We start from the raw sequence: 24,600 nt of genomic DNA, 5'->3' as shown, positions 1-24,600 counted from the left end.
ATACTGATAACAATATTTTGCTGCGTATTGCAGTACCAAATCTTCATAATTTAGACTAATCCGGTTCTGTGGTGTGAATATTTTCCTGTACGAGGTGACTATTTTTCCATGTTTTTATAAAAATGTCAAAGAATATGAATAGGAAAATGTCATCATTATCTTAAACCTCGTTTTATCTGCATAACCAGGCCGGTGACTTTACCCAATATTAACCTCCGCCATTGCAACTGTTGTGCTATGTTATGACCTTATTTATATTCCAGACACCATCCTGTATTTATTGAAACACATAACGAAAGCATATTTTACTCTTCAATACATACCAGAAATATCACTCTCCTAATTTCTGTATGCCATTGATAGTATAAAAATCCAAATACTCTCAAGCAAATGCTCTCTTTAATTCTAAACTGGGCATACAATGCAATGTTTGATGGGGAAAGTCACATACACAGTAATGTAGTTGCAATGTGAACAAAAACACTGGGTTGCAGTCACTTCTGCTGACCATATTTCCAAAACGTGGTTAATTTTGCACCTTAATTCCAGGTACCAGTTATTAAAAGCTATTTGTATGACCACAAATCCCGGTTAACAAACATAATAGACAATTTCAACAAACACCATTCACATGTAAATTCGCCGCCATTCCACATGGAAAGAAAGTATGCTTCAGACGCAATATTTGGGCAGCCCATCTTTCTGCACTCTTTGTCACAGATGTGACACTTTCACACTGGCATGCGTCCTACAAGCAGTCACACACCACCAACCATCCAGCAAGAATTCACCAAGAGACCACAATGCCCCTTCTATGCAATCTTCCTACCTTCTCCTCAGGAAAACGCGCACCACCATGGTCGTGGGAAGAGATCAGAGCTATCCTCCAGATGGTTGCCACCGTATGTGCTCGCCGGCTTGACGAGTGAGTGCCCAAGAAAGCCCTCCTGCAGTGTGCGTGCGTTGCGCTCCCACCAGCACCGGCCTCCGAGGCAGCGTGGAGAGAAAGAGAGAGAGGGAGGACGGAAGGAATCTATAGCTAGAGAGACTCAAACAAGGCTCACGGGCCTGCACGCACTACATTTTGAGGCTACTGGCTAACATAGAGGCCATAGTGACATAGATCCGGAGTATTACAGCATCGTGAAGCCACTGTCAAGGATGTACAGCACATGTTGCCCAGTAAATTATGACAGGAATCAGTGAGAGTCAAATTAACAAATGCAACAGCTTGGTGGATATCAAAACTTGAATAAGCAGCCAAAAAGCTGCTTTAATATGTCTAACGTGCTGTGTTTTCATTGGCAAATTAACATTCGATATTGATAAATGAAAACAATTTGTTGTACTCCAGATCCACATAACTGTCGTGTATTTTATTTTACATGACAAATTGTGCCGAGTAGCTTTGATCTTTATGACCAATGCTGGGACCAGAACAGCACTGTCAAAAAATATTCCGGTTGTTCATCCGGACTATAGAACACTAAAACAATCACGTCACATCTGTACTCTCATAAAACATCGCTACTCTTTATGACATGTGAAATTTGGTATTTCATTTCCACTTATTATATTTCTGGAAATATGTATAATCTACAGTGCTCCAGAAAAGCAATGGTCTGCTTTCACTTTGATGGAGAAACCTCAACTTAACAACATCTGCACAAGCATTTTCATTGTTTCAATTATATGTTTAATTGGCAGGCATGACAGAATGCATGTCCATTTCAAGGTTAGAGTGCATTACAGATCATCTATAAATGGTTGTGTGAAATAGTGCTGTTTACCATTACTCTCTTTTTGTTGCGACATCCACATGGCAATAGAACACGGTAGTCAAAACAGTGTTAGCTGCAGCTGTAACTTTCATTGTCTTTGGGTTTATAGAGCCCTGTATTTGGAGTCTATACAGATATGTAAAGTGCAATACAGTTTCGTTGCATTCTCAGTTAGATTATGAGTACATACGCAGAATTTCCCTACATCCAATTCGATGTCAGTGTTTTCTGTTCGTGATCCCATTAACCGTGTTTATCTGCACAGATCACTGTCTTCTTCCACTGCGGATAAACCCAGACAATAGGGTGATCCTGCTACCACCTTTTGGGTCACTCTTATCCACGCAAATGATCAGATAATCGGATGAATTTAACGGTTCCGGTATACCACGTCCGGGTGCAGTATATTGACGTTCATTGTCAATTCTGTTTCAGTCATAACGTACTTGTGTCACGCGTTCTCCACATGACAAATAAAACAGGCAACAGATTATCTGCAATGTTAAACTCCTTATGGGGAACTCCAGGAAACTACAGCAATATATATCACATTGCAATGTACGATAGAGTAACACTGTACTGTAATCATGGGCTTATAAGAAGACATAAAATGTTTCTGGTCAAAATATCCTGCCGTACTATGATACGCTTTAAAATGCACGACCATCAATGGCACAAATTGTCCTCAATAATTGCATGTGTTGTGCTAAGCCTGTTAGTGTCTGAGCAGTACTAACTCTTCATTAGAGACAAAAAATTATTAATAATTTAATAACCATCTCATACTGGACCCTACCATCGAGCCTCCCGGTTTAAACCTTCCACTTCGCCAGTGGTCGACCATCAACCGAATCGGCATGACCTGATGCGGCTACCCGATGGACAAACGGCACATCAAAGATTCGGCGGCCTTGGAGTGGTCCGGTCACGAATCCCAAACCATCGACCGCATCGTAAACACTCCGCTGCTGTCCCCACTCCTTTTAAGGAGGAATGGACGTGATCCACTCTGCTTATGAACAGACAATTGAGTGGATAACAAATCTGAAATTACATCTTTCATCTGCTGCTATTAATCCATTCGAAAGAAGATTAGAGACAATATACAACAAAAATACGAATTGTTTATGAAATCCATCAATAAAGGTACAATATATCAGGGTTAAGGGTGAGTGGGGCCCAGATGTTGGCACTATATAAGGCTCAGGACCACTCCATATGGTAGATTATGACAGCAGGCACTCTCAGGGTTCAGCCATGTTGTGCACATGTTCAATTTCTATACAATGTACCGTAATGCACACACGAACCTATCTATGCACTCATGAAAGAGCAATATATAACAATACAATTGATTGCAGTACAGTGCTACTTTCCTAGAGTGTATGTGTAGTAAGTGTATGGTATGTATTAGGGCACGCATTAGTTATAACACCATACTGAAGAATGTAAAAATTATGTACGCATGAGAAAATGTCGCCATATGTGCCATCTTAATCTATGCTGACAAAATTAATGTAACTGTACCACACACACAGTGGAATTCCTCTTATCTGTGACCATTGTATCCGTGACTCCGTTGACCTGTGCTTCCGAGTTTGCAGGGCCGATGTTTCCTACTTTTTATTATCTGCTATTTTCATGGATCAGATGAGTTGTCCCAGAGTGGTCGCAACAGGAGATAAATTCATCCCGTTAAGTTTCACGGATACAAAGGGCCACGTGGGTAACTTTATGCCATTGTTAGTTTTTTGTGGCTAACAGGAGTTGTTTTTGTGGATAACAGGATGAGAACTCCTCCTCTCATTTAGGGAAATATCAGAAAACGGTTACACCCCGACCATGCCCCCGAGATCAAAGTGGATAAGAGGCGTTCCACTGTATTCGTTGCTGGCACACACACATTCTTAGAAGTTGTTTAGCCTCATCGTGGTAGGGCTTCAGTCACGCTTGGTATCCTTCCTCGCCACAAAGACGAACAAAGCAATAAGCAAACTGCGTCTTGAATCAAACCATCTGGCTATAAGAGCTCCTATATGTAATATTTACCAATTCACATTTTATAAATATTAGAAGTGTGAGGAAGCATCGATTCATAGATTCCTAAGCCCACAATAAATGTATGAAAACTGCCGAAGAATCAATAATTTTACATCTGTATGTGTTTAAATGGGTTCACATGACCCCTGTAGCTGTTATAGTGGCTACCTACCTTGATGGTGGCATTCTAATAAAGGGCATGGTTAACCCAATATTAATTTAGCATCAATAATATTGGCTGCAAATTTTCCAGAGTGTGTACATGGACAAGTTCTATTGTTGGAAGGTTTTTTCACAACATTTGTAAAGCAGAATACTACTTACAGATTTTTTTTAAGTAGACATTATTTGGAATAAAAACATTGAACAAGAAAATTGCAGCACAGCGTTAATAGTGTACAAGACTGCAGATTTCACGTCTCAAACACATCCGTCATTACAAAATCCTCGGTGGAAGTGCGTATTTTCATACATTTCACAGCACAATTTCCTTTCACCTCTAAATATGTGTGACTCTGTGTACTCTATAGTTGTGTGTGGGTGCGCAAGTTTAGAGTGCACTGTGTTCCAATCCCAGCCACCTGGGTTGGATTATCGGCTTCGGACAACACCAGTACGTGTGGCAAGTGGTATCTGACCCTGTCCTGGGCCTCCCGTAGGGTCTACCCAGTCCTAAGTTGGTTGCGTAAACATTGGGGAATATGGTTGGGACTTGTGTTGGCCACACTATCCCCTCGTATGCCATTTCGACCTCACTTAATAGGGTCCTACCAGCACTTGACCCAAATGTCTTTCAGGCTAAATGTGGGTCATTGTCTTTCTATTTTATGCTCATTTCAGACCTCTCAATTTTCACGCATTATTTGTCATGTGGCCCTGGTATCGCCATAACATGTAAGTGTTTTGTCATAGCCTTGGGCTGTCTAGATCTTGCAAGTCTCAATTGAACACCCCTGGCTTTTAATGTGGTCAATTCTGTGGTGTCACAGCACAGGAAAAAAACAATGGACCATCGAGAGGTTCCCCTGACCACTGCCAGTCAGTCCCACGTCCCCTGGTGGCCACTCTTACTCATTTCCCACGTTGGTGCCACAAGATGTTCACTGTAGGAGAGGCACGGCATACCAATTCTAGATGACGGAATTACAATTTTGTTGATACGCATAGCGTATCACAATTGTACAATTTATGCGTGTCGACATAAACGTTCATGTGCACCGTGGCAGTAGTGTACTTACACGTGTTTCAGTCAATATTCATCTGAGGCAAAACACTTAATGTGCTGAGATTGTGTAATATCATACTGATTGGCATTTTGGTTTCAACATTACAGTACACAGTTAAATTGGTTGCCTATGCATCAGTAAATGTCTATACATACAGTACAGTCATATGGTAATCCACGTGAAGATACGGTCGTATTTCAGATTTACTTCCACACAAATCTTGTTTTCTGCATATGTTACCACCACTGCTTCTCTATCACCACCAATGTTGCACGGCATCAGTGGAAAACAACACCACCTTAACGTCCGCTAAAACTCCCTGTAGCACTGGTCAGCTTAAAGATCCACCTCATCACCCACACATCTTAACTCCACATTACACACACCTCATCGCCCAACCACATCAACTCACACTTCATATACTCGCAACACCGTGCGCTGACCTCAGCTCGTATAACACCACCTCATGACGTGTTCACTTTGTAACCCACACCTTGCCACCAATCCATCTCATCATCGATCCAACTCATTTTACAACAAAAAAACCACACCTCTTGGGCGTTGCTGTTGTGATGCCTGTAGTTTGGCTGTAACTATGTTGTACTATGGCTTTTGTTATTGGATGTAGTGTTTCGTGGCTAAGTTGTCGTATGGGTATAGCTGTTGCATTGCCTTGTAATCAGGTTTTGTGGTTATTTTGATGTCGTTGTTGTGATTAATTGGTGTAGAGTATTTTGTTTTATTTAATTTATGATGAAATCGCTTGCAATGTCCCCTATCTCAAATCTTGGAATCTAAGCAGGGCCTGGTTAGTGCTTGGATGTGCGACCGCCATGCATGGGTTGTCATAGGACTATGGGGCTATGTGGTGAGCGGTGCAGCAACATCCATTGTTGTACTGAACTATGCTCCCACTTCCATGATCTTCGCCTTCATCAACCCTGATCCAATAACCCACCTGACCTCCACGGCGTGGGGAGGCCCTCATCCAGCAATGGATTTGACAATGGATATACATTTGATCAGATTGTTGTCACCTGGTTTTATGTTTTAACGGCAGTTTCCAGCAGTTGCAGATACGCTTTTTGAGTCTCATGGTGTTATCTGATACACGATTACCTGTAGGTTGCAGGCAGATTTATTTTTGGAAAGGCAGAAAACTGCCAAAATGCGCCACCCCTATTATCAAGGATTTCATGGTACAACTGCAACCAAACACCACTAAGTCAGTGTTTGTCCCATTAAAAAAAATATCACACATCCATTCATGTGCCCAACTTACAGATACTGATCGTTACAATAACGGACTATAATATCACCAATTAGGGGACATGGGTGTAAAATGACAAAACTTCAAAACGACAAGGTGGTATATATATTGAACTTGTTTAGTAGTGTCCACACACTTTAATACAGGCATTTAAATTGCTTTATTAAAAATTTTGAGTTTAGATATTTCTCATTTACATCTTAATTCAGTAACATGAGCTCTTCACCCCATTTCATGTGATGGAATTAACCTAAATTTCCCCACCCATACAAGACATACTGTACTGTGATTACTGAATTAGCAAGCATCTAAAGCAAGATAAATGTTTTAATTCTTAACACTCAAAGATTAAATATTATCAGCCCAAAAAAAAGCACGGTAATGACACGAACCACAATATTCATTTTTGTATTGCCTTTGGATTTTCTGAAACACATTGTGCATGTAAACATAGCAGTACACTGTAATGTGAAGCTGCTGTAGAGGAAGTTCACCGATAATAATGAATTGCAGGACTATTATCAGTGTGTACCATGATTGAGAGGGAACATTACGCCTGCTCTTCTGTCTGCTTCTTTCTGGAATAAAATATCCCTCCACAGTCTTGATCAGGAGCAAGTTATTGCATCATGTTTTGGATACATTTCTCACCAATTTATCCCTGAAAAGGGGAAAAGTTTACACTTATTTCCATTATTGTACCACGTGGGATTTCGTTATGCACTTCTCTGTATGAACTATAAAAGATACAGAAAATACCAAAGTAACAGCTGAAGACAAATATTTTCTCAACCATTTCTAATCATTTCACAAAAACTACATATCAGCACACATCAATGCCAAAATGTGTAGCACTGCAAAACTTTAGAAAAAAATGCAAACAGCATTTTCCAATGCAACACATACATGCTAACAAGGTGCCTATTTCTATTAAATACTCTATTTATTACAATATATGTGGGGTGAAGTAATAATGCAGTGCTTAGCGCATTGAACTTTGAACCTAATGACTTAAGTTTAATTACCAGCTATGGCTAACATCAGTGGTGAATTATTTTTTTACCGGTTTATATTAAAACTTGGGGAATAAAACAAGCCTGCAGCTGTCATAAGTATGTACGCAAGTTTGCTAGTTTAAATGCATCCATGTAATGAGATGCTAGAGAGCATATTAACTGATATTAATATTTTAATGTTCAAGAGAACCTCCAGAGTTTACAAAGTTCGTTTTGACTTCCTGTGCTGATTTAAATAATGTGGCGTTCAGTTTGTGTTTCATATATATGTATTAAAATGAAATAAAGGTATGGTTTTCGAATCTCAAGTCTGATTAAATTTGAAAAGATAACAGTAGTTAGTCGGCGCCCACATTGCAATATGACTCAAATATGGTATAAGCAGGGCCTGATTTCAGCTGGAACTGTCTGAGTTGCATCCGGCACACCACATACAGTTTACCTATCGCTGCGGATGTCACTACTATTCATGTGCATACTCAAGTCTACTGGTGACCCAGAAATCATTCAGTGGGAAATTAAGCCCTGAGTATAGGGCTCCAACAATGCGATTTGAAATTACTGTATTTCAATCGTATTGCAGTATTTGAAAGCTACAGAGGAGAAGCAGGATGGCAGTGGGAATCATTGTGCTATTACTGCTCCTGCACCGTGGCCGATGCTTCAGTATCCAGTGGCTCTCGCTCCTCATAGTTTGCTGTGTCGTGCTTCTGTTGGAAGGTCTTGAGAGTTGCTTCTGGGATCATTGCAGCATTCTCCTCTAAAAACTTGAGGACGTATTTGTCAGCATCGGTAATAATGTACCTGTGCCCAAAAGCTGCAGAAGACATAAAAACAATACAACACATGCTGCCTGTAAGTAGATTCATGAAGACGTCTTTTTTTAATTTCCCAAACCACATATGAACCGGCTTGACTTGGTGTATGATTAAACTCAGAAACGGTATAATCACAACTGTGGGAAATAAACTAAGAATAGTATTGCAGGTTTATTAACTGTGTAGAAACCCTAGCAATGATTCCACTGATATGAGGTCCACAGTGTAAATTAACTTATATTATAGCTTTTCCTTCTTCATAATGGCTTTAGAGTTACATTCCATTGATGGCAATGACTTGGTTTATCAATGATGGCAGTCATATATATTTAAAACATGTAACACAAGACTTTAAGCAATTTAGAGCTTTAAGATGATGCTGCCGTGTAAGTGAAAACAATACACCTCCAGGCTGTAATATTTGCAGGAGCAAAATCGAAAATGTTAATTTGAAGATTTTTTTTTCTCACGGTGATTAAATAGTTAACTGCAAGTGAACCATTATTTGTAAGTGAACATGAATAGTGTACAACAATAGACCGACAATGAAAATGGGGCTTTACAAGTAACTGTTAGGGAAATAGAAGAGTGCTTGTAAAACAGATTACTCCCACCGATATCTGCACAATTCAAATTTACTTCCCTTTTAGCCAAAACAAATATAAGACAACAAACTACTTTTATATTTAATCATTCCACCATAATGCACTTTAATTTACCCAAATAATGTATTCTGGCTGGGTGGGAAAATGAGGGCTCCACTCAATGCCAGAAGGCGGGTCAGATTAGTTCATTGTGTGGTGGACATGGAGACCTTTCACAGAACGAATCGCTGCAGGAAGCGTGGAGCATCACGACTTGACATGAAATTATGGAACAAGGGGAAAATCCACCTCAGTGTATGCTTTGGCTGGCTACCAATATGCCTGCGGTGTGCAGTCTACAAGCCACCCAACTGTCAACACTCTGCATAATCAGAGGTCGCAATGCCCTGGGACGAAATGGCATTTTCACATTTAAAAAAAACAAACTGCATAACTTCCCTCGCATCCCCACAATCAAAGTCAAATTGTGACGAAAGTGTGCTCTGATCTGTTAAGACTCCCTTGTAACACATACATTACATAATGGGTTGCTCTGGAATAAAGGTTGCTCTGCATGACTGGCTGTGTTGCTTTGTGGGTTAAATCCTCTTATAAGATTACTGCTCTGGCACCTTTGAGACCTCCATATAGTTCTGAGTTTTAATCGTGGACTAAATTATACTTGGCTGTAAGAATGTATGCACAGGAATATACCTTAGAGAGTAGTGGATAGGTGAAAGCAAGCCAAAAACTGGGAAAGGAATATGTGCCTGGCTCTGTGGCTGAGTAACTGAAGTAATTTATAATTGTATTCTAGAACAGCTATAAAGCTGGAATGTATCACAAATACGGTTGAGTCTGGGCTTATAAATACCACAAACTAAAATTTGCCAATTTGTGTGCCCCGAAAACATAGGGCCAAAATGTTGCTTTGTTTCTCTCATACGGCAGTCAGCCAAAATATGTTTCTTCTTTACGTCTCGTGATAAACACTTCATAATATTTCATTAATATCTTCAGTGAACCAAGTCATTTGGCTCCTGTATAGTGTGATGCAGAGCCCACTACTGGTTTATAGTAATAACATTATATGTCACAGCCCTTTGTCGACCAACTGCTGGATGAAGGCCTCCCTATACTGTATCAGTCATTCAAATTATTTAGCCATATTTCACCCTGCTGGTCAGTGCAGGTTGATGAGAGGGCAGGGGACAGGACCGGTCGATATATCACTTGCCACTGATGTTAGCTGTGGCTGGGAATAACCACCCCCTCTTGTAGGGTGGTGGTCCAGTGGTTCATGCACTACGCTATAATCGTGACGATATAGTATTTTGGTCCAACTCCTAAACATGGCTAACATTAGGACCCCTCCCACTTCATCAACCAGCAATGACCAGCATTGTGAAATATCGGCAAACAACACCCACAAGCTTGCACACACAATCAAATAACATATATGTATATACACTACATGCAGATATAACGTCAAGCAAAATACTTTGTGTAACCTTTTGCTTTTGTGCTGTATAGCTCTCTGATTTGTTTTTGGGTTGTACCGCGTGCTGTTCTGCATGACGTGTGACATTTCGCTCCACGTGCTGGAAGCTTCTGCAGAAACTAAAAGTTGCGCCTAGCTGCCAGCACATCGAGCGAAACGCCGAACATCATGCCAAACACCACGCAGTACGTCTCGCAAACACATCGGAGAGTTACCAAGCGCAATGCGTTGGTATCCTTCCACTTAAGGGGCAAGATACGGTGAAGTGAAACGCCACAGGCATGCTGAGGATACCGTGAATAGTAGCGCCAATGGCAAAGTCGGCTGGTCCGTAGTACTCCGGGCTCTCGGTGGAGGTGTCGGGCTTGGAGATGCGTGTCTTCTCCAGCACCTTGCCGCCCACGATACCGGAGTTACGAACGGGTGGCTCGTAAATGCTGACCGCGTCCGTGGACAAGTAGTACGAGATGATAAACCGCCGTCCTTTCTCAACTGCCCGCACAGAGTCCTGGAGAAGACACACAGGGGATAATGCAGTTGTCATTAGTTATTTCCTTGCTGTGCTTTTCACACCTGATGATGATTGCTTGTGTTGCAATCGAAACGTCGTGAGAATTTTATTGTTTTATATTTTTATTATTTTATTGTTTCCCTTTTACGTGACTTTACCGAAAGATCCAAGAATAAGAATCCCTGCAGTCACGAAAGCTTTAAATCGAAACTGAGATACATTGTTGTCGAATTTAATAATAATACTTTAACAAATAATTCACTTTGATTTTAAATACCATATATGGGTCATCAGACATGTAAGTGGTGGTTTTAAGGCAAAACTGTTAGGTGTCAACTTTGCAAAAACGAAGGAATGCAGTGTAGCGATGTGTTTTAGGGTTGCACTCAATGTAGTTTGGCATGATGCTCAACGTTTCGCGATCGTGTACTGGGGAGCTTTATCAGCACAACATGAGGTACAATCTTAAAACATATCAGAGAGCCGTACAGCAAATCCGTAAAAACCTTCGTAGGCAGTAACAAAGGGTCAGCGACGACAAGGTGTGGTGGCATCGGCCTTGCTGACCTTTTAACCTCGACTGAATTCCTTGCAAGGAGCGAGCTCTTAAAACCCTGAGCCTTCCCATTGATATTAAACGAAGGGATGCCTGTCGTGGACCATTCACGTGTGACCTCTCACCAGCACAGCCTCGTATCGCAGCACCTTGCCGTTGTTCTCCAGCATTTTAACAACATCCTTCTTGGGCGGCTGCGGCACCAGAGTGAGGCAGTTTTGCAGCGAGTCCTCCAGGGACCCAAGCCCATTGTATGGTGGAATTTCCTTCAATGAAACGAAATACACATGAGCCGCATTCATATTTTGTATTTCACCTCCGGATACAACACTTTTCAAGGCACATAAAAGCGGCTCATTTGAACTGTCGGTTTAGGTCTGCCAGATAGAATGTTGTCAATGGAATATTCACTACATGTGTTGGTCTCGAGAGATTAACATTTATGCAGCTGTAGTGTGTCCAACTGAGTCGCAGACGTTGTTCCTTTTAGAGGCAACACATTTATTTGTAACACCGTGAAACACAAAGGGGTAACTGCCCCTCTACCAGATACAACCTAGGGTGGTGACCACCCAATTAACTACACTATACAGAGGAGTTACTGCTACGAAGGGTCGGACCCTCACTCGGGTGTCCGACCACGTGGTTCCTCGTAGGACGAAGAGTTTCCAGCTTGTAGAACGAAGAGCCCCCGGTCCCTTTCAGGGACCCGCCTTATATCCCCCTACGGTCGGAGCCGCTCCGCCCTCGGCCCCGCCCGCCTTCTCGAGCATTCTCGTTCCCTCTCGATCCTTCTCAAGAGCTCTCCCCGGACACGTGATCACCCACTAGCCCCCCCCACCTGGGGCCCCCTGTGTGGACACTCGGGATCACGTGTCTACGGGGTCAACCAGAGTGCCATGGCCTCGGGCAACCCTGCCCCTGGGCTGACACTCACCCACTCCCCCTCGGGGGAACCCCCACCACACGCTGTGCATGGTGCCTGCACTATCCCAGTGCTCGCCGAGCCCCGCTAGGGCTGGTGTTACACACAGCCACCCACATTGTGCTGTCCACGATGTAGGAACATCGAACGGCGCCGCCCTTCTGGGCCAGCACCATACAGTGACATCCCTGATGTCACTACACAGCTATAAACTGATATCAAACATTTGTTTGATACTTGAGTACTGTTCTAAGACTTGCAGCTCTGGTAATGTATCATTTAGTTAATTATGTATCAACTAGCCTTTTGCATATCCAAGGACGGTGGTACTGCAGATCATCTGAAACTTGCAAGCGAAAAGCAGACCGCGACGTGATATTCATTGCATCCATTCGTGTGCAATTTGTAAGGCCGTGGTGACAGACTTATTTTAAGGTTATAATCCCTTGTTCATCACGACGTCCTTTTTACTTTGATGTCTCAATAGCGTTACGGAGATCACGTGACGTGAGGGTTCTGCCTTTGTAGTGAGGGTTGCAAGTTGACGCCGAGGAGGGGGGAGGAGGCGCCTCGCCCCTCCATGTGGAGTGACGTCCATGTGGAGGACGTAACCTGTTCATGATTATTAATGAGGGGGGCTGGTCGACGTGGAGTGACGTCACGAGTGTTAAGGACAGGGTGATTATAGTAGGTATGAGTGAAATCAAAATTAATGTAATCATGTCATTGTAAATACATACACAAATAGTCTTCGTAACCATATACAGTAATACCCTGGTGAATGTCAGGGGATGCTTTCTCGAAAGGTGCGATGACAAATATTGAAACGACGTAAATCAAATAAACTTACAGGGTAGGTGGAGGCGAAGGCTGAGGCGAAGGATACGAGAAAGGATGGACGATGCAGTCAGCGATGTAAGTGTGGATTTAGGTAACGCAAATTAATAATTTTAATAATAAACCGACGACATATTTGCGAAACAACTGTCAAAGGGGAAGGTGTAAATCGGGGTATTACTATATATCAAGAGATCGAGTGGTTGTCATACAGATGTGCAAGCATGTATACAGGAGTCTAAATATTTTCTTGAAGAAAGTGCACACAGATGTCGACCACCGTGCAGTCACAAATGAACGCATCCGTTTCATATGCATGCAATATCAAGACAGACCCAATGGGTCGAGCAGTGAGCCTCACCCGTGTGATGGAGTACGAGGGGTACTGCTGGGGCGGTTCCACGGGAGTGACATCTGACATCTTGAGGTATTTCTGGTAGAAGTCCTTGGTGAAACGGTCCGCGTCGTACAGCAAGAAGCGGCGTCCCATTACCTCCACCTCCTTCCCGAGGACCAGATCCTTGGGCGAGAGCCACCTCGACACCTCCTGGTCTGACAGCTCCAGGACGCACGATGGGAACGTAGCTGCGGGGGGGGCAGGGGGCATAGTGTGAAGGGCGTCTCACCTCGCACTGTGTTCAACAACCATACTGCAGGACGTACGTTTGTATGTATGTTGAACTTCTTTCGCACCGTATGTAGCCAACCGTGCTAATCGGAGGTACGGGGGAAGGACAACAAACTAAATACCAAAAGCAGTTCTAAAGAAATTAGTTTCCAATTTAGATTTAACAGTGCATAGCTCCAGTGGCTTTCTAATACCACAAGGAACAGCATTTCAGACGGCTGCAGAAGCATACGAGAAGCGTGCGATGCAGTGACCGTCTTTGTTCAATGGTTCACCAAAAGCCGGATGACCGAAGTTCTGCGGAATTATTTATACTCCTTGATGGGATCAGCAAGGTATTGTGGTTCATATGTGGCAAGCACTTTGTGTGTAATGAGTGTAACCTTATAATGCAGCTCAGTAGGCACTCGATGGACATGGTCGGATCTTGCATTATCCGTCACGACACGTGGCAAATAATATTGGACACTCTGCAACTTGGTAATGTATTTTTCCAGACGTCCCGTAGTGTAGTCAGTTGCAATAATCAAGCCTTGTCGATATAACTATGCTACACGCCACCGTGTTGGCTATGTCATGACTCAACAATTCTAGAATGTATCGTAGAGCCCTGATATGAACATTGCAAGACGCGATATTTTGTAGAGTGGTGATCAAACGATATATTCTGGTCAAGTATGGTGCCGAGGGTCTTTAGATGAGTAGAAAACTGAATCCTGGAGGCTGTGACCGCCACACCTAATCCTCCCACATATTTGTTTCACCTGAGCCCGAGTGCCAAAACACTTGTCATACTTATTATTTTATTGAGCCTGCTCGACTTTGATATTTCATTCCTTCATCTCGTTTTCCCAAGTTCTTAGAATCTTGCTCAATAAAAAAAATATAACTCTTATCTTACTTAATTTGGAGCTTTCGTGACTGCAGGAATTATTCTTTGGTTAAAGATAAAATAATAAATTAAATTAATTTATTATTTTATCTTTATACGTGACTTTACCGAAAGAACCAAAGAATAACTCTTATCTTGTACACCGTCATGAATGTTGTTTATCGCTGGCCCCTTGGCGTTCTGGGCTTCTGGGCCTGTGCTTGGCAGCTGTGATTTAAAAGCATCAGTGTCACAGCGCAAGGAGCTCTGCCGTGTAAATTGAATCGTAGGTGTAGTAGCATGGTAATGGGCTCAGGCCAGTCGCAAAAAAACCCATCATTGATTTGGTTTACTTGAGATTGATTGATATAAGAACACTCGTTACAAATCTTAGAAAATAAATAACCGTAGTCAGGATAAAAAGGTCTGTTGAAGTGACTTTAGGTCTGTGACATCTGTGTTTGTTCTCTGACACAGGGTGATGCAGGCTGCGATAGAGCCAAAAGGACATTTACATGTGTCAAGCGATGACTTGGATATCACAATTGCAATGTAATCTAAATCATAAGAACAAAGAAACAGGTTAACACGGTATAATGATTCATGTAGAGTATTTGCCCTAAGTATAATTGTGCCATAAAATTAAAAATGTTTTTACATAAACATGGTACGTTCATTAAAAATGCTTCAATACGCAACATGGACCAATTAAAAGCTAATCCAATGTAAAAATTAAAATCACATGCTTATTATTATAATATCCAATAAAAATTATCATTACATTTGTTCGCGGCCACGTGTGGTCTGTTTTTCGGGTGCCCCCTAAGCCCAGGAGAGGGCCCCCTCTAGTGGCCGCGCGCTGCACCTATAAACAAAAATTAAACTTTGTATTTTACCAGGTAAGGCCCACTGAGCTATATAGCTCTTTTTCAGAAGCGACTTGGCCAAAAATGAGCTCAACGAAGTGGTTTATCATGTGGACATTTATAGCAGCCAAATACTCTAAACGCATGTTGATTATAAATGTGGAGGGAAAAACCGGGGGACCTGGAGAAAAATCCCCGCGACCACGGGAAGAGCGAAACACGCAAACTCCAAATATACAGGCATCAGGGTTAGGATCGAACCCATGACCTCGTGTATACCAGGAGAGGTCGTTAACATCTCGCCACCGTGGCACCCATTGATGTAAAATTATGCTTAAAATGAGATAGTTTTTATTATGATTAATTTATTATTACTAATTATAATAATTAGAAAACTTCTATAGCGCCTGTTCATGGCAAGCCATTATAAGGACATTGAACCCTTGGAGTGCGGGACCCACGGCTGATGGAGCCACGATCCTTGGGGATGCGCTGTCGTCGCAGGAGCACGGGAAAGGGGTCCCGGCCATCGTTGGGTTGGTGAACCTCTCGCACTTCCAGCGTGTCGTCCACCAGGTAGTACTGCAGCACCACGGGCCGAACCTCGCCGCTCTCCTTGTCATCCCATACGCAGTAGAACCTCAGCACCTGCCCAACACAGAGCACAACAGCAACGTTTCTCTCCGGATCCTTGAGTTGCTGCAGAAGCTGCCTTACACGTGGAACAAAATATCAGAAATAATGCCGAGCAACTTACGGTAAAACCCGGTAGCACATCAGAGGGTTATAATTATATTTGTGATCAGGTGCTATCAGATGTAAATGGCTGAGCGGCTTCCTCACATGTGTCAAGGAAAGGGTACCTTGCGGTCCATGGTGAGAAACTGGCCGAGCTTGTCCAAGGCGGTTTGCATTGGGGCAGCCGGAGCTGGCGGAGGCATCTCCTGGCGTGGATTTGATGGCATCTCCTCTGGCTCATTCAGCAATATCCCCTCGCTCTGCAGAAAATCCTACAGGAAGATCGCGCGGAAGAGGACACCATGATGTACGCACTGAGGCATAACGTACAGATCATTTAAGATAATATATACACTGAAGTATAATATATAGAAATAATATTTTTAAATAAGACTCGTGTATCAGCAATGGCAAAGGCCAGGTGACTGGGCGGATATGTTATGTGAGTGCTAAACAAATGCAACATAAATTCACGTACATTGAAAAAATGCATATGCTGCTATAACCATTTGTCGTTTTGTTAATTTTTACATTTCGTTATATGCACATTTCAACATTATCAATGAAACAAAGAGCAATAGTAAAAAACATATTCTACGTGCATTTGTTTAAAAAAAAAACTCTTATGAACAATTCATAAAACAAGGCGAAAGGAAAGTAAGGAAACAGGTTGTTCCTAGATCATGACCTTGCACAATGATCTTCAACAGTATCCTTGACGCTGTATGGACACACGTCAATGTCTCAACTGAGACTCAACAGTATTAGCCCATCTTAATCGTTACATTACAATGCTAAAATAGTCAATTTGGAAGGTTATTGACTAATATACATATGGGCATGAGACGTCAATACCTATGGAGAATGGAAAATGAACTCGTGAAATGGTACATAAACCACAAAACCCATATTAAACAACAAAAAATGTGGACAAAAGATGCGACATACACTACTCTATATAGATGCTATACAGCAGTGGTTCCTAACCCTTATGGATGCGTGGACCACTGTCAACCCTCACAACAATTTTTTCAGACCACAATTCAGTAAAAAAAAAATCTATGGTGTGCAGTATTGTGAAAATAAATATTGGATCTGCAACAATTCTGTGGACCACTTCCCAATTCTGTAGACCACTTCCCACGGCTTCACAGACCACGAGTGTCCCATGGGCCACCATTTGGGAACGACTGATAAAGGGCAATGGTAGGGAATTTCATTAGGACTGCTTTGTGAGTTTAGTTAGTTGTCCTTCCCCGCACCTTTGATGAGCATGGTTGGGTACTACGGTGCAAAAGAAGTTCAACATACATACATACAATGGGAATAAAAATGCAGTGAATGAAGTGTTTTATTGATTTGTATATAAGTAGGCTTTGGTACGTACGGCAGTGAAGCGGTCGCAATTGATGATGTGGAAAGTCTTGCCGTACATCGTGATGCTGGTCGCCACATTGAGGTCCTTCCAGTGCCAAGTGTGCCCCTCGTTGTTCTTAGGCATTTGCTGCCTCTTCATGAGCTTCCCCTGCGTCAGACCAGAGTTCTCCACCGGGGGCTCCATCACCACCATGCTGTCATCCTCCAGGTAATAGTATATAATGACCGGACGAATGAATCCGTCTTCGTCAGAATACTCGTCCGCATTCTGCTTGAAGTAGGCATCGAACCGCAGCACCTGGCACAAGTAAAGCAAGGACATTTTTACAACAGAATCCTGTTTTATTTGTGACAATATTACAGTGTTTTATGTTGCCAATATTTCGTATGCATTTTAAGTTTGCAGAATGCCTCTGTTTGTTCCAAGAACATCTGACTGAGGTGGATACATATTTGTCACAGATTATAATGTTCATTGCAGCTTTTATAAATTGAACCAAAATGTTTTATATTGCTTAACATTGTTGATTTAATTACAGTACAGTATTTGTACAAGGCAATTCACTTGGCATAGTGTGCTCAAGAAAGTAGTTAGCAGAGGAGCCAGGTGCTCAATTGTATAAGTCAACTTGTTTTAAATAAATTTAACCTTTCTTATCACACATAATTCGTATGTATATAGAACTTCATTCACACCGTACGTAACCAACTGTGCTAATCGGAGGTGCCTCATAACAAGACACCGCGTACTGTAAGACTAACATTACTGCCCTAAATGTCTTGAGATTGGGGTGCGTTTAGATGTTGTATTCATAGAAATGACATCATGAGGACAAACGGCAAACATATCTAATCATTACAATGTTTCAATCAAATACCAGGACCAATTTATCATAGCAGTGCTGATCTGTAGAAGTGCCATTGTCCAAAATCTTAGCGTGTTTCATATTTTATGTATGTTTATTTAATAGGGGAGTGTTAATGACGGTTCGTGCTTTAACAACACTAACAATACAGTCCCTTATTTTCGTCCTGATAGTCACTTGCACTTTATTTGACAATGTTCTTCGCATTGTCAACAGTTTAAAAAAAAAACCTTCATGGCCTCTCAATATGCGAAAGTGGATAGAACACTGGATACTGTGCTCACAGCTTTGTAATAATGTCAAGTGGCTGCACTTGCAAACAACTTACGATGTTCAACAAGTTCTTGAAAACTTGTGACATTCAAGGATGCCTGAAACAGTAATGAAGCACCATGTATGATACCTGCTATTTTTAGTAATTCTTCGAAAATGTTGTTACAAAAATGCTCAACATTTTACTTTTTCTGTTGTAACAACAAAATTGCACCTGAAATCTTTAAATGAATACAGTAGTAGTGCAAGAGTGTTGAAAAGGCACATTAATCTAAACACAGTTCTTCTGGTTGACTTTACTCCATTAGTGTCGGTGACTTACTAAACTTTGGTCTCAGTAAACCCTTTATTGTGAATTATCAAATAAGTTAAACATTCAACTTTGAATCATATAATTTTAATCCTAATACCTCTGCTCATATTAAGAAATACACGTAATGCAATCAGTTTATAAGCCATCCATATAGAATGTGATACTGTATCGTGCATGACATAACATTAAATACAAATATAAACACTTTCTTGTAATTGTTTTGTTGCCATTGGTAAGTTGTATCTTAAGTTTAGTCATGATTGTTTAAGAGGTTTTCTAGCTTTCTGGAAAATAATGTGAAGTGTCCGCAAATGGACGGACAAACTGACAGATAGACTTAACATTTCATGCTCATTGTAACAAGCAGCCATCGCCTCCCAGTGATGTAGCCTGGTTGGCATGGGCCCTAGTGCATTAAATTAAATGCAGCTCCCCTGTCCAATTTCCACACCCCTCTTAATAGCCTGGCCACTTTAGGCTGTCCGATCTGTGGGTCTCAGTGCAGTTTTATGTAACAGGCAAGGCCCACTGAACTATGCAGCTCTTTTTCAGAAGAGACATGGCCACAAATGATAGCTCAACGAAGTGGGTTATCACGTGGAAATATAAAAGCAGGTAAATACTCTAAACGCATTTTGATTCTAAATGTGGAGGGCAAAACTGGAGGACCAGGAGAAAAATCCACGCGACCACGGAGAGGACATGTGCACCACCACTGCTCCTGCCATAAATAATGTATCACCTTCTTGTCCCAGATGACGTGCGCAGGCACGAACGGCGGTGGTGGTGGCTGTGCGGGGTGGCCCATACGTAAGAAGGGCCTGCTGCGTGGCCATCTCCTCCAGCTCGGCCAACGAGGGCTGCACTTGCGTCGGACCCCACTGTGGTGCCTCTGTGCCCACGCCGGCGCTCGCCACCCGTGGCTGCGCGTACCCATTTCTGTAGTCCAGCGTCTGCAGCCGATGGAACCTGGGCTTCTGCTCTCAGCAAACATCGTTCAAGGGTTACGTGTAAGTTTGCTGTTGCGATTTGGCTATGTGGAATCGTAATTCTGCTGTGATTATAAACAGCGTGAAAATCTCAGCTTATCATCGCACATAGACGTTAAATTGAGTACAACTTTATGATAAGTCAATGGACAATAGACCCCAGATATGCACATGCACACTGCTGATGATTATGCTGATGATAAGTCAATGGTTGCACTGGTATAGTACCTCCAATTAACACGATTGACTACGTACGGTGCGAAAGAAATTCAACATACGTATTCCATAATATCTGGATTGCTGGCTCTCCCTCTGTTTGAAGATCTTGCTCAAGACTCGTCTTTTATCTTCTGCCTACGATTCCCTACAATAGTAATTGCATTTGTTTTACTATTGTTTTTTGCCTGTTTTAACCTTTCTCTATTTATACTCTTTGGATCTGACTTTACCGAAAGAACCAAATAGTATGGATTCCTGCAGTCACGAAAGCTTCAAATCAAGATTACTTTCTCTATTGCACTTAAGATACATTTAATCAGAATTCCTTTCTGTCAGGCATCTTGCGATATTTTTTGTTTACATTTGAACACTATAAAAATGAAACGTTTAATTGTATGGATTTCCACCCCTGACTCATGAACGCAAAGAGACAGATACAATAGGAAACAGGATTTCTCCACAAATCTGGCTGTCGCCTGATGAAGCTAGTTGTAATTACTGGTGAAACGTCGTACTTGGATTGTAAATGCTGTGGGTTTACTCTCCAACACACCGGTGTGCTGTACTAGTAACGAATTGGCACGTTCTGTTTACGTGACAAACCTTACTAATTGGCTGGTCGGGTGGTGGCGGGTTTAACGACACATTTATATGTAGGCGATCTAACTGAAAATAAACCTCTTATAGAGACAGATAAATACAGCTCCACTCTCGTTGAGACACTGGAATACACCCTCTGCCTTAAATTAAAAACACGGACAATTTTTACCGCCTTACTATGCTTTAATGCACGCGTCATTATCAAGATATGTTAGTAAATCCTGTAAAATGCTTTTGTGCAACTTTTATGAAGTCACGCACACGGTGCGGTTGAAAAGAACTCGCCACAAGAGGCCAAATACACAAACAACAACAACAAGAAGGAGGATCCAACGTGGAAACAATAGACACAAGAGTGGAAGCGAGTAACACAAGCAGACACAAAAAGGATATGTAAGGCACCAAAGAGAATACACACAAGAGGGAGACACACACGAGGGAGGCACAAGAGAGAGGATCAGCATGGTTGGCTACGTACGGTGCGAAAGACGCTCAACGTACATGAGTAGAACAGGGGACGTAAGAGATGCAGGAGAATGTGTGAAAGGCGGAGACATGATATACATAAGAGACAGAAAAGGGATCACAATACACACAATGAGGAGATATCAGAGGCGACAACGAAATAGATGAGAGGGAGAAACAACACGTACACAGGATGAAGAGACACAAGAGAGACACGCACACTGTGGAGGAGACAAAATAACACGCACAGGAGACGTACAAATACACTTTTAAAAGGGGGATTCACAAGGGCAGAGAGGGGGGGGGGGTGGTTCGAGCCCCCCACGAAGTTCGAATCTCACTCACGGCAGGGTCCCTGAAGGAGTTCCCGGGCAAGAATGGCAGCTCCGGCGTGGACAGAGACATCTTCAATCTGACAACAACAAGAAGAACAACAACAAGAACAAGCAAACCAAACTGAATCAATGGCCACACGGAGAGAGCGAGAGAGAGACTCTCTCTCACTGCTACAGCAACAGCAGCCTCCCCTCTATCTCTAACTCACTGCTACTGCTGCTGCTGCCACCACCGCCACCACTCGTGCTGGTGCCTGCGGCTCACAGCTGCGGCTGCGGTGGCTGTGGCGGCGCGTCCTTGCGTCTCCACGGCGACGGTTGCCAGGCGACGGTTGCCAGGCGACGGTTGCCAGGCGACGGTTGCCAGGCGACGGTTGCCAGGCGACTACCTCACATCAACAGCCGGCGGTTCCACGTGCGGCTGCTGTTACAAACACAAAGATTCTCACACCCCCGTCCGCCTGTATCGACGTAAACATATTGTTGGGGCAAGTGCTGTTAGCGAACACCAATGAAGGCCGGCGGTGCACACGACGGGGTGGTGGAGTCAACAACAAGCACGCCCGGCCGTCTTTGTCTCCCTTGTGGCGATGTTCACACATGGCGCCAGGCGCTAGTTTTGAGGTTGATTCGACGTGGGTAAGGAACCAGGGCCGGTTCAGATAATCGTCGCTGGTGTTGGCTGTGAACGGGAATCGAACTCGGGTCTCGGCGTGAACGCACTGCACCAGCTACTGCTGCTGCACGCGTCCCATCAGCTGCACGGCCCACCGACCGGCATTGATTCAACACATAAGGGGCCGTCCATAAATGACGTCACGCGATTTTGGACGATTTTTGATCCCCCCCTCCCTCGTCACACGGCGTCACAAAAAGTCAGACCCCTCCCCCTCAAATATGACGTCACAAAGCTCTGCCCCACCCCCCAATAATAAAACATGCTTCAAATCGCTTTGAACTATTGTCATTGTAGCGCGTATTTAATGTGGCGCTGCACTCTGATGTTGTAGGAGAAAACGTTTATTAAAAAGTATATTTAATTAAGTAGAACGCGTTGTCTATATTTATTTAAAGTTGCGCATTTTGATGTGACGTCACATTTCTCAAACCCCTCCCCCCCTCGTCACACATCGTCACAAATGTCTGACCCCCCCCCCCTAGGTGCGTGACGTCATTTATGGACGGCCCCTTACTGACGGGGGTTGTTTGGGGGGTGCGACCTGAGCGTTGACCCCCATAAGAGAGACACACTGCTCTGGTGGAGTACAAAGCACAAACAAAGACAACAAACTCTGTGCATTATTAACACGGTGGCCTTAAAAGGAAAATGTTATAGGTCAGGTGACGTTTCGGACAACGGCCCCAAGTCATTTCATAGCGGATATAGATGCTATGAAGGACCATTGCCTGAAACGTCGCCAATTGCATACAATATACGGCATTAATTTACTGGTAGGAACGAAGTGGACCAGCCTCCAATACATTATATCGTCCGTCCGTCCGTCCGTGTAGCAACATCGCTCCCTACTGCAAACACTTGGCATGACCCTACAAAAACCTTTAGACTCAGGCTTTCCTGGCTAAACAAGTGTAACATTCCCTTATAATTCCCTCAGATAGCTTTTAATTAAAATATTTAAATTAATAAGGCTTTCCTGGCTAAACAAGTGTAACATTCGCTTATAATTCCCTGAGATAGCTTTTAATTAAAACTTTTAAATTCAAATTTAACTCACAGCGCCCTAAAGCCTACAGCTAGGCCTAAAGCCTAGAACTAGGCCTCAAACTCTCCCTTCGTATCGTACCCTCGCGTGTGTGCAAGGGAGTTAATGTTTAACAATGTTACATTCCCTGATGCTTTTAAATAGAAACATTTAAATTTAAAGCTTTTACATAAATAATAAAAACATTTTAATTAAAAATTAACTCACGGCGGCCTAAAGCCTACAACTAGGCCTAAAGCCTAGAACTAGGCCTCAAACTCTCCCTTCGTATCGTCCGATTAGGTGTAGCAACATCGCCCCCTACTGCAAACACTTGGCAGGACCCTACAAAAACCTTTTGACTCAGTGGGGCTTTCCTGGCTAAACAAGTGTAATAATACATTATGTTTATATTTGGTTATTCGTTCCTACCAGCCCACCCCGCAGGGTCCTGTTTGTTAAGGCCACACACACCCACGGTGGTTATTGACGAATGCGTTGAGTTTTTTTTTTGCCCAAGCGAAAGTAAAACGCGGCGTGCGCGATGACGTCACGCGGTAACGACGTCACCGCGTGACGACGTTTCCGAACGTCATGACGTCAGGCGGCGGCAAATGCCGTCGAGAAAAAAAAGATGGCACTTCAACAGACTCCTGGAGGCGCCGGGTACGCAGCGACGTCACGCGACGAAAACGTAACTGCGCGATGATGTCACGCGACGAAAACGTATCTGCGCGATGATGTCACGCGACGAAAACGTAACTGCACGATGACGTCACGCGACGAAAACGTAACTGCGCGATGACGTCACGCGACGAAAACGTATCTGCGCGATGATGTCACGCGACGAAAACGTAACTGCACGATGACGTTACGCGACGAAAACGTAACTGCGCGATGACGTCACGCGACGAAAACGTATCTGCGCGATGATGTCACGCGACGAAAACGTAACTGCGCGATGACGTCCCGCGACGAAAACGTATCTGCGCGATGATGTCACGCGACGAAAACGTAACTGCGCGATGACGTCACGCGACGAAAACGTAACTGCGCGATGACGTCCCGCGACGAAAACGTATCTGCGCGATGATGTCACGCGACGAAAACGTAACTGCACGATGACGTCACGCGACGAAAACGTAACTGCGCGATGACGTCACGCGACGAAAACGTAACTGCGCGATGACGTCACGCGACGAAAACGTATCTGCGCGATGACGTCACGCGACGAAAACGTATCTGCACGATGACGTCACGCGGCGATACACGTCATCGCGACGAGAAGGCGT

General features: G+C 43.1%; 2 protein-coding genes across 2 annotated transcripts in view; both read right to left on the bottom strand.

Moving 5' to 3' along the window:
• ZMYND8 (zinc finger MYND-type containing 8) overlaps positions 1-1,007 on the bottom strand; it is a 60,573-nt gene extending 59,566 nt beyond the window's left edge. The window contains exon 1 of the mRNA XM_061560271.1: positions 830-1,007. Coding sequence (XP_061416255.1) covers positions 830-858 — 29 coding nt within the window. The 5' untranslated portion in view covers positions 859-1,007. The remainder of the gene's footprint in view (positions 1-829) is intronic.
• A 5,702-nt stretch (positions 1,008-6,709) lies between these two features.
• LOC133347738 (EF-hand domain-containing protein 1-like) lies at positions 6,710-21,918 on the bottom strand. Its single transcript, XM_061560267.1, is given in 10 exon segments — positions 6,710-8,150; positions 10,531-10,744; positions 11,429-11,569; positions 13,427-13,650; positions 15,892-16,078; positions 16,294-16,440; positions 17,556-17,843; positions 19,740-19,790; positions 19,792-19,974; positions 21,616-21,918. Coding segments are annotated over 10 exon segments (1,677 nt in total). The 5' UTR covers positions 21,676-21,918; the 3' UTR covers positions 6,710-7,968.
• Between the last annotated feature and the right edge of the window lie 2,682 nt (positions 21,919-24,600).

This window comes from Lethenteron reissneri, chromosome 26, assembly GCF_015708825.2.
Source record: "Lethenteron reissneri isolate LAM-NWPU_2019-01 chromosome 26, ASM1570882v1, whole genome shotgun sequence".
Lineage (NCBI taxonomy): Eukaryota > Metazoa > Chordata > Hyperoartia > Petromyzontiformes > Petromyzontidae > Lethenteron > Lethenteron reissneri.
This window is presented reverse-complemented; position numbering and strand designations above follow the sequence as displayed.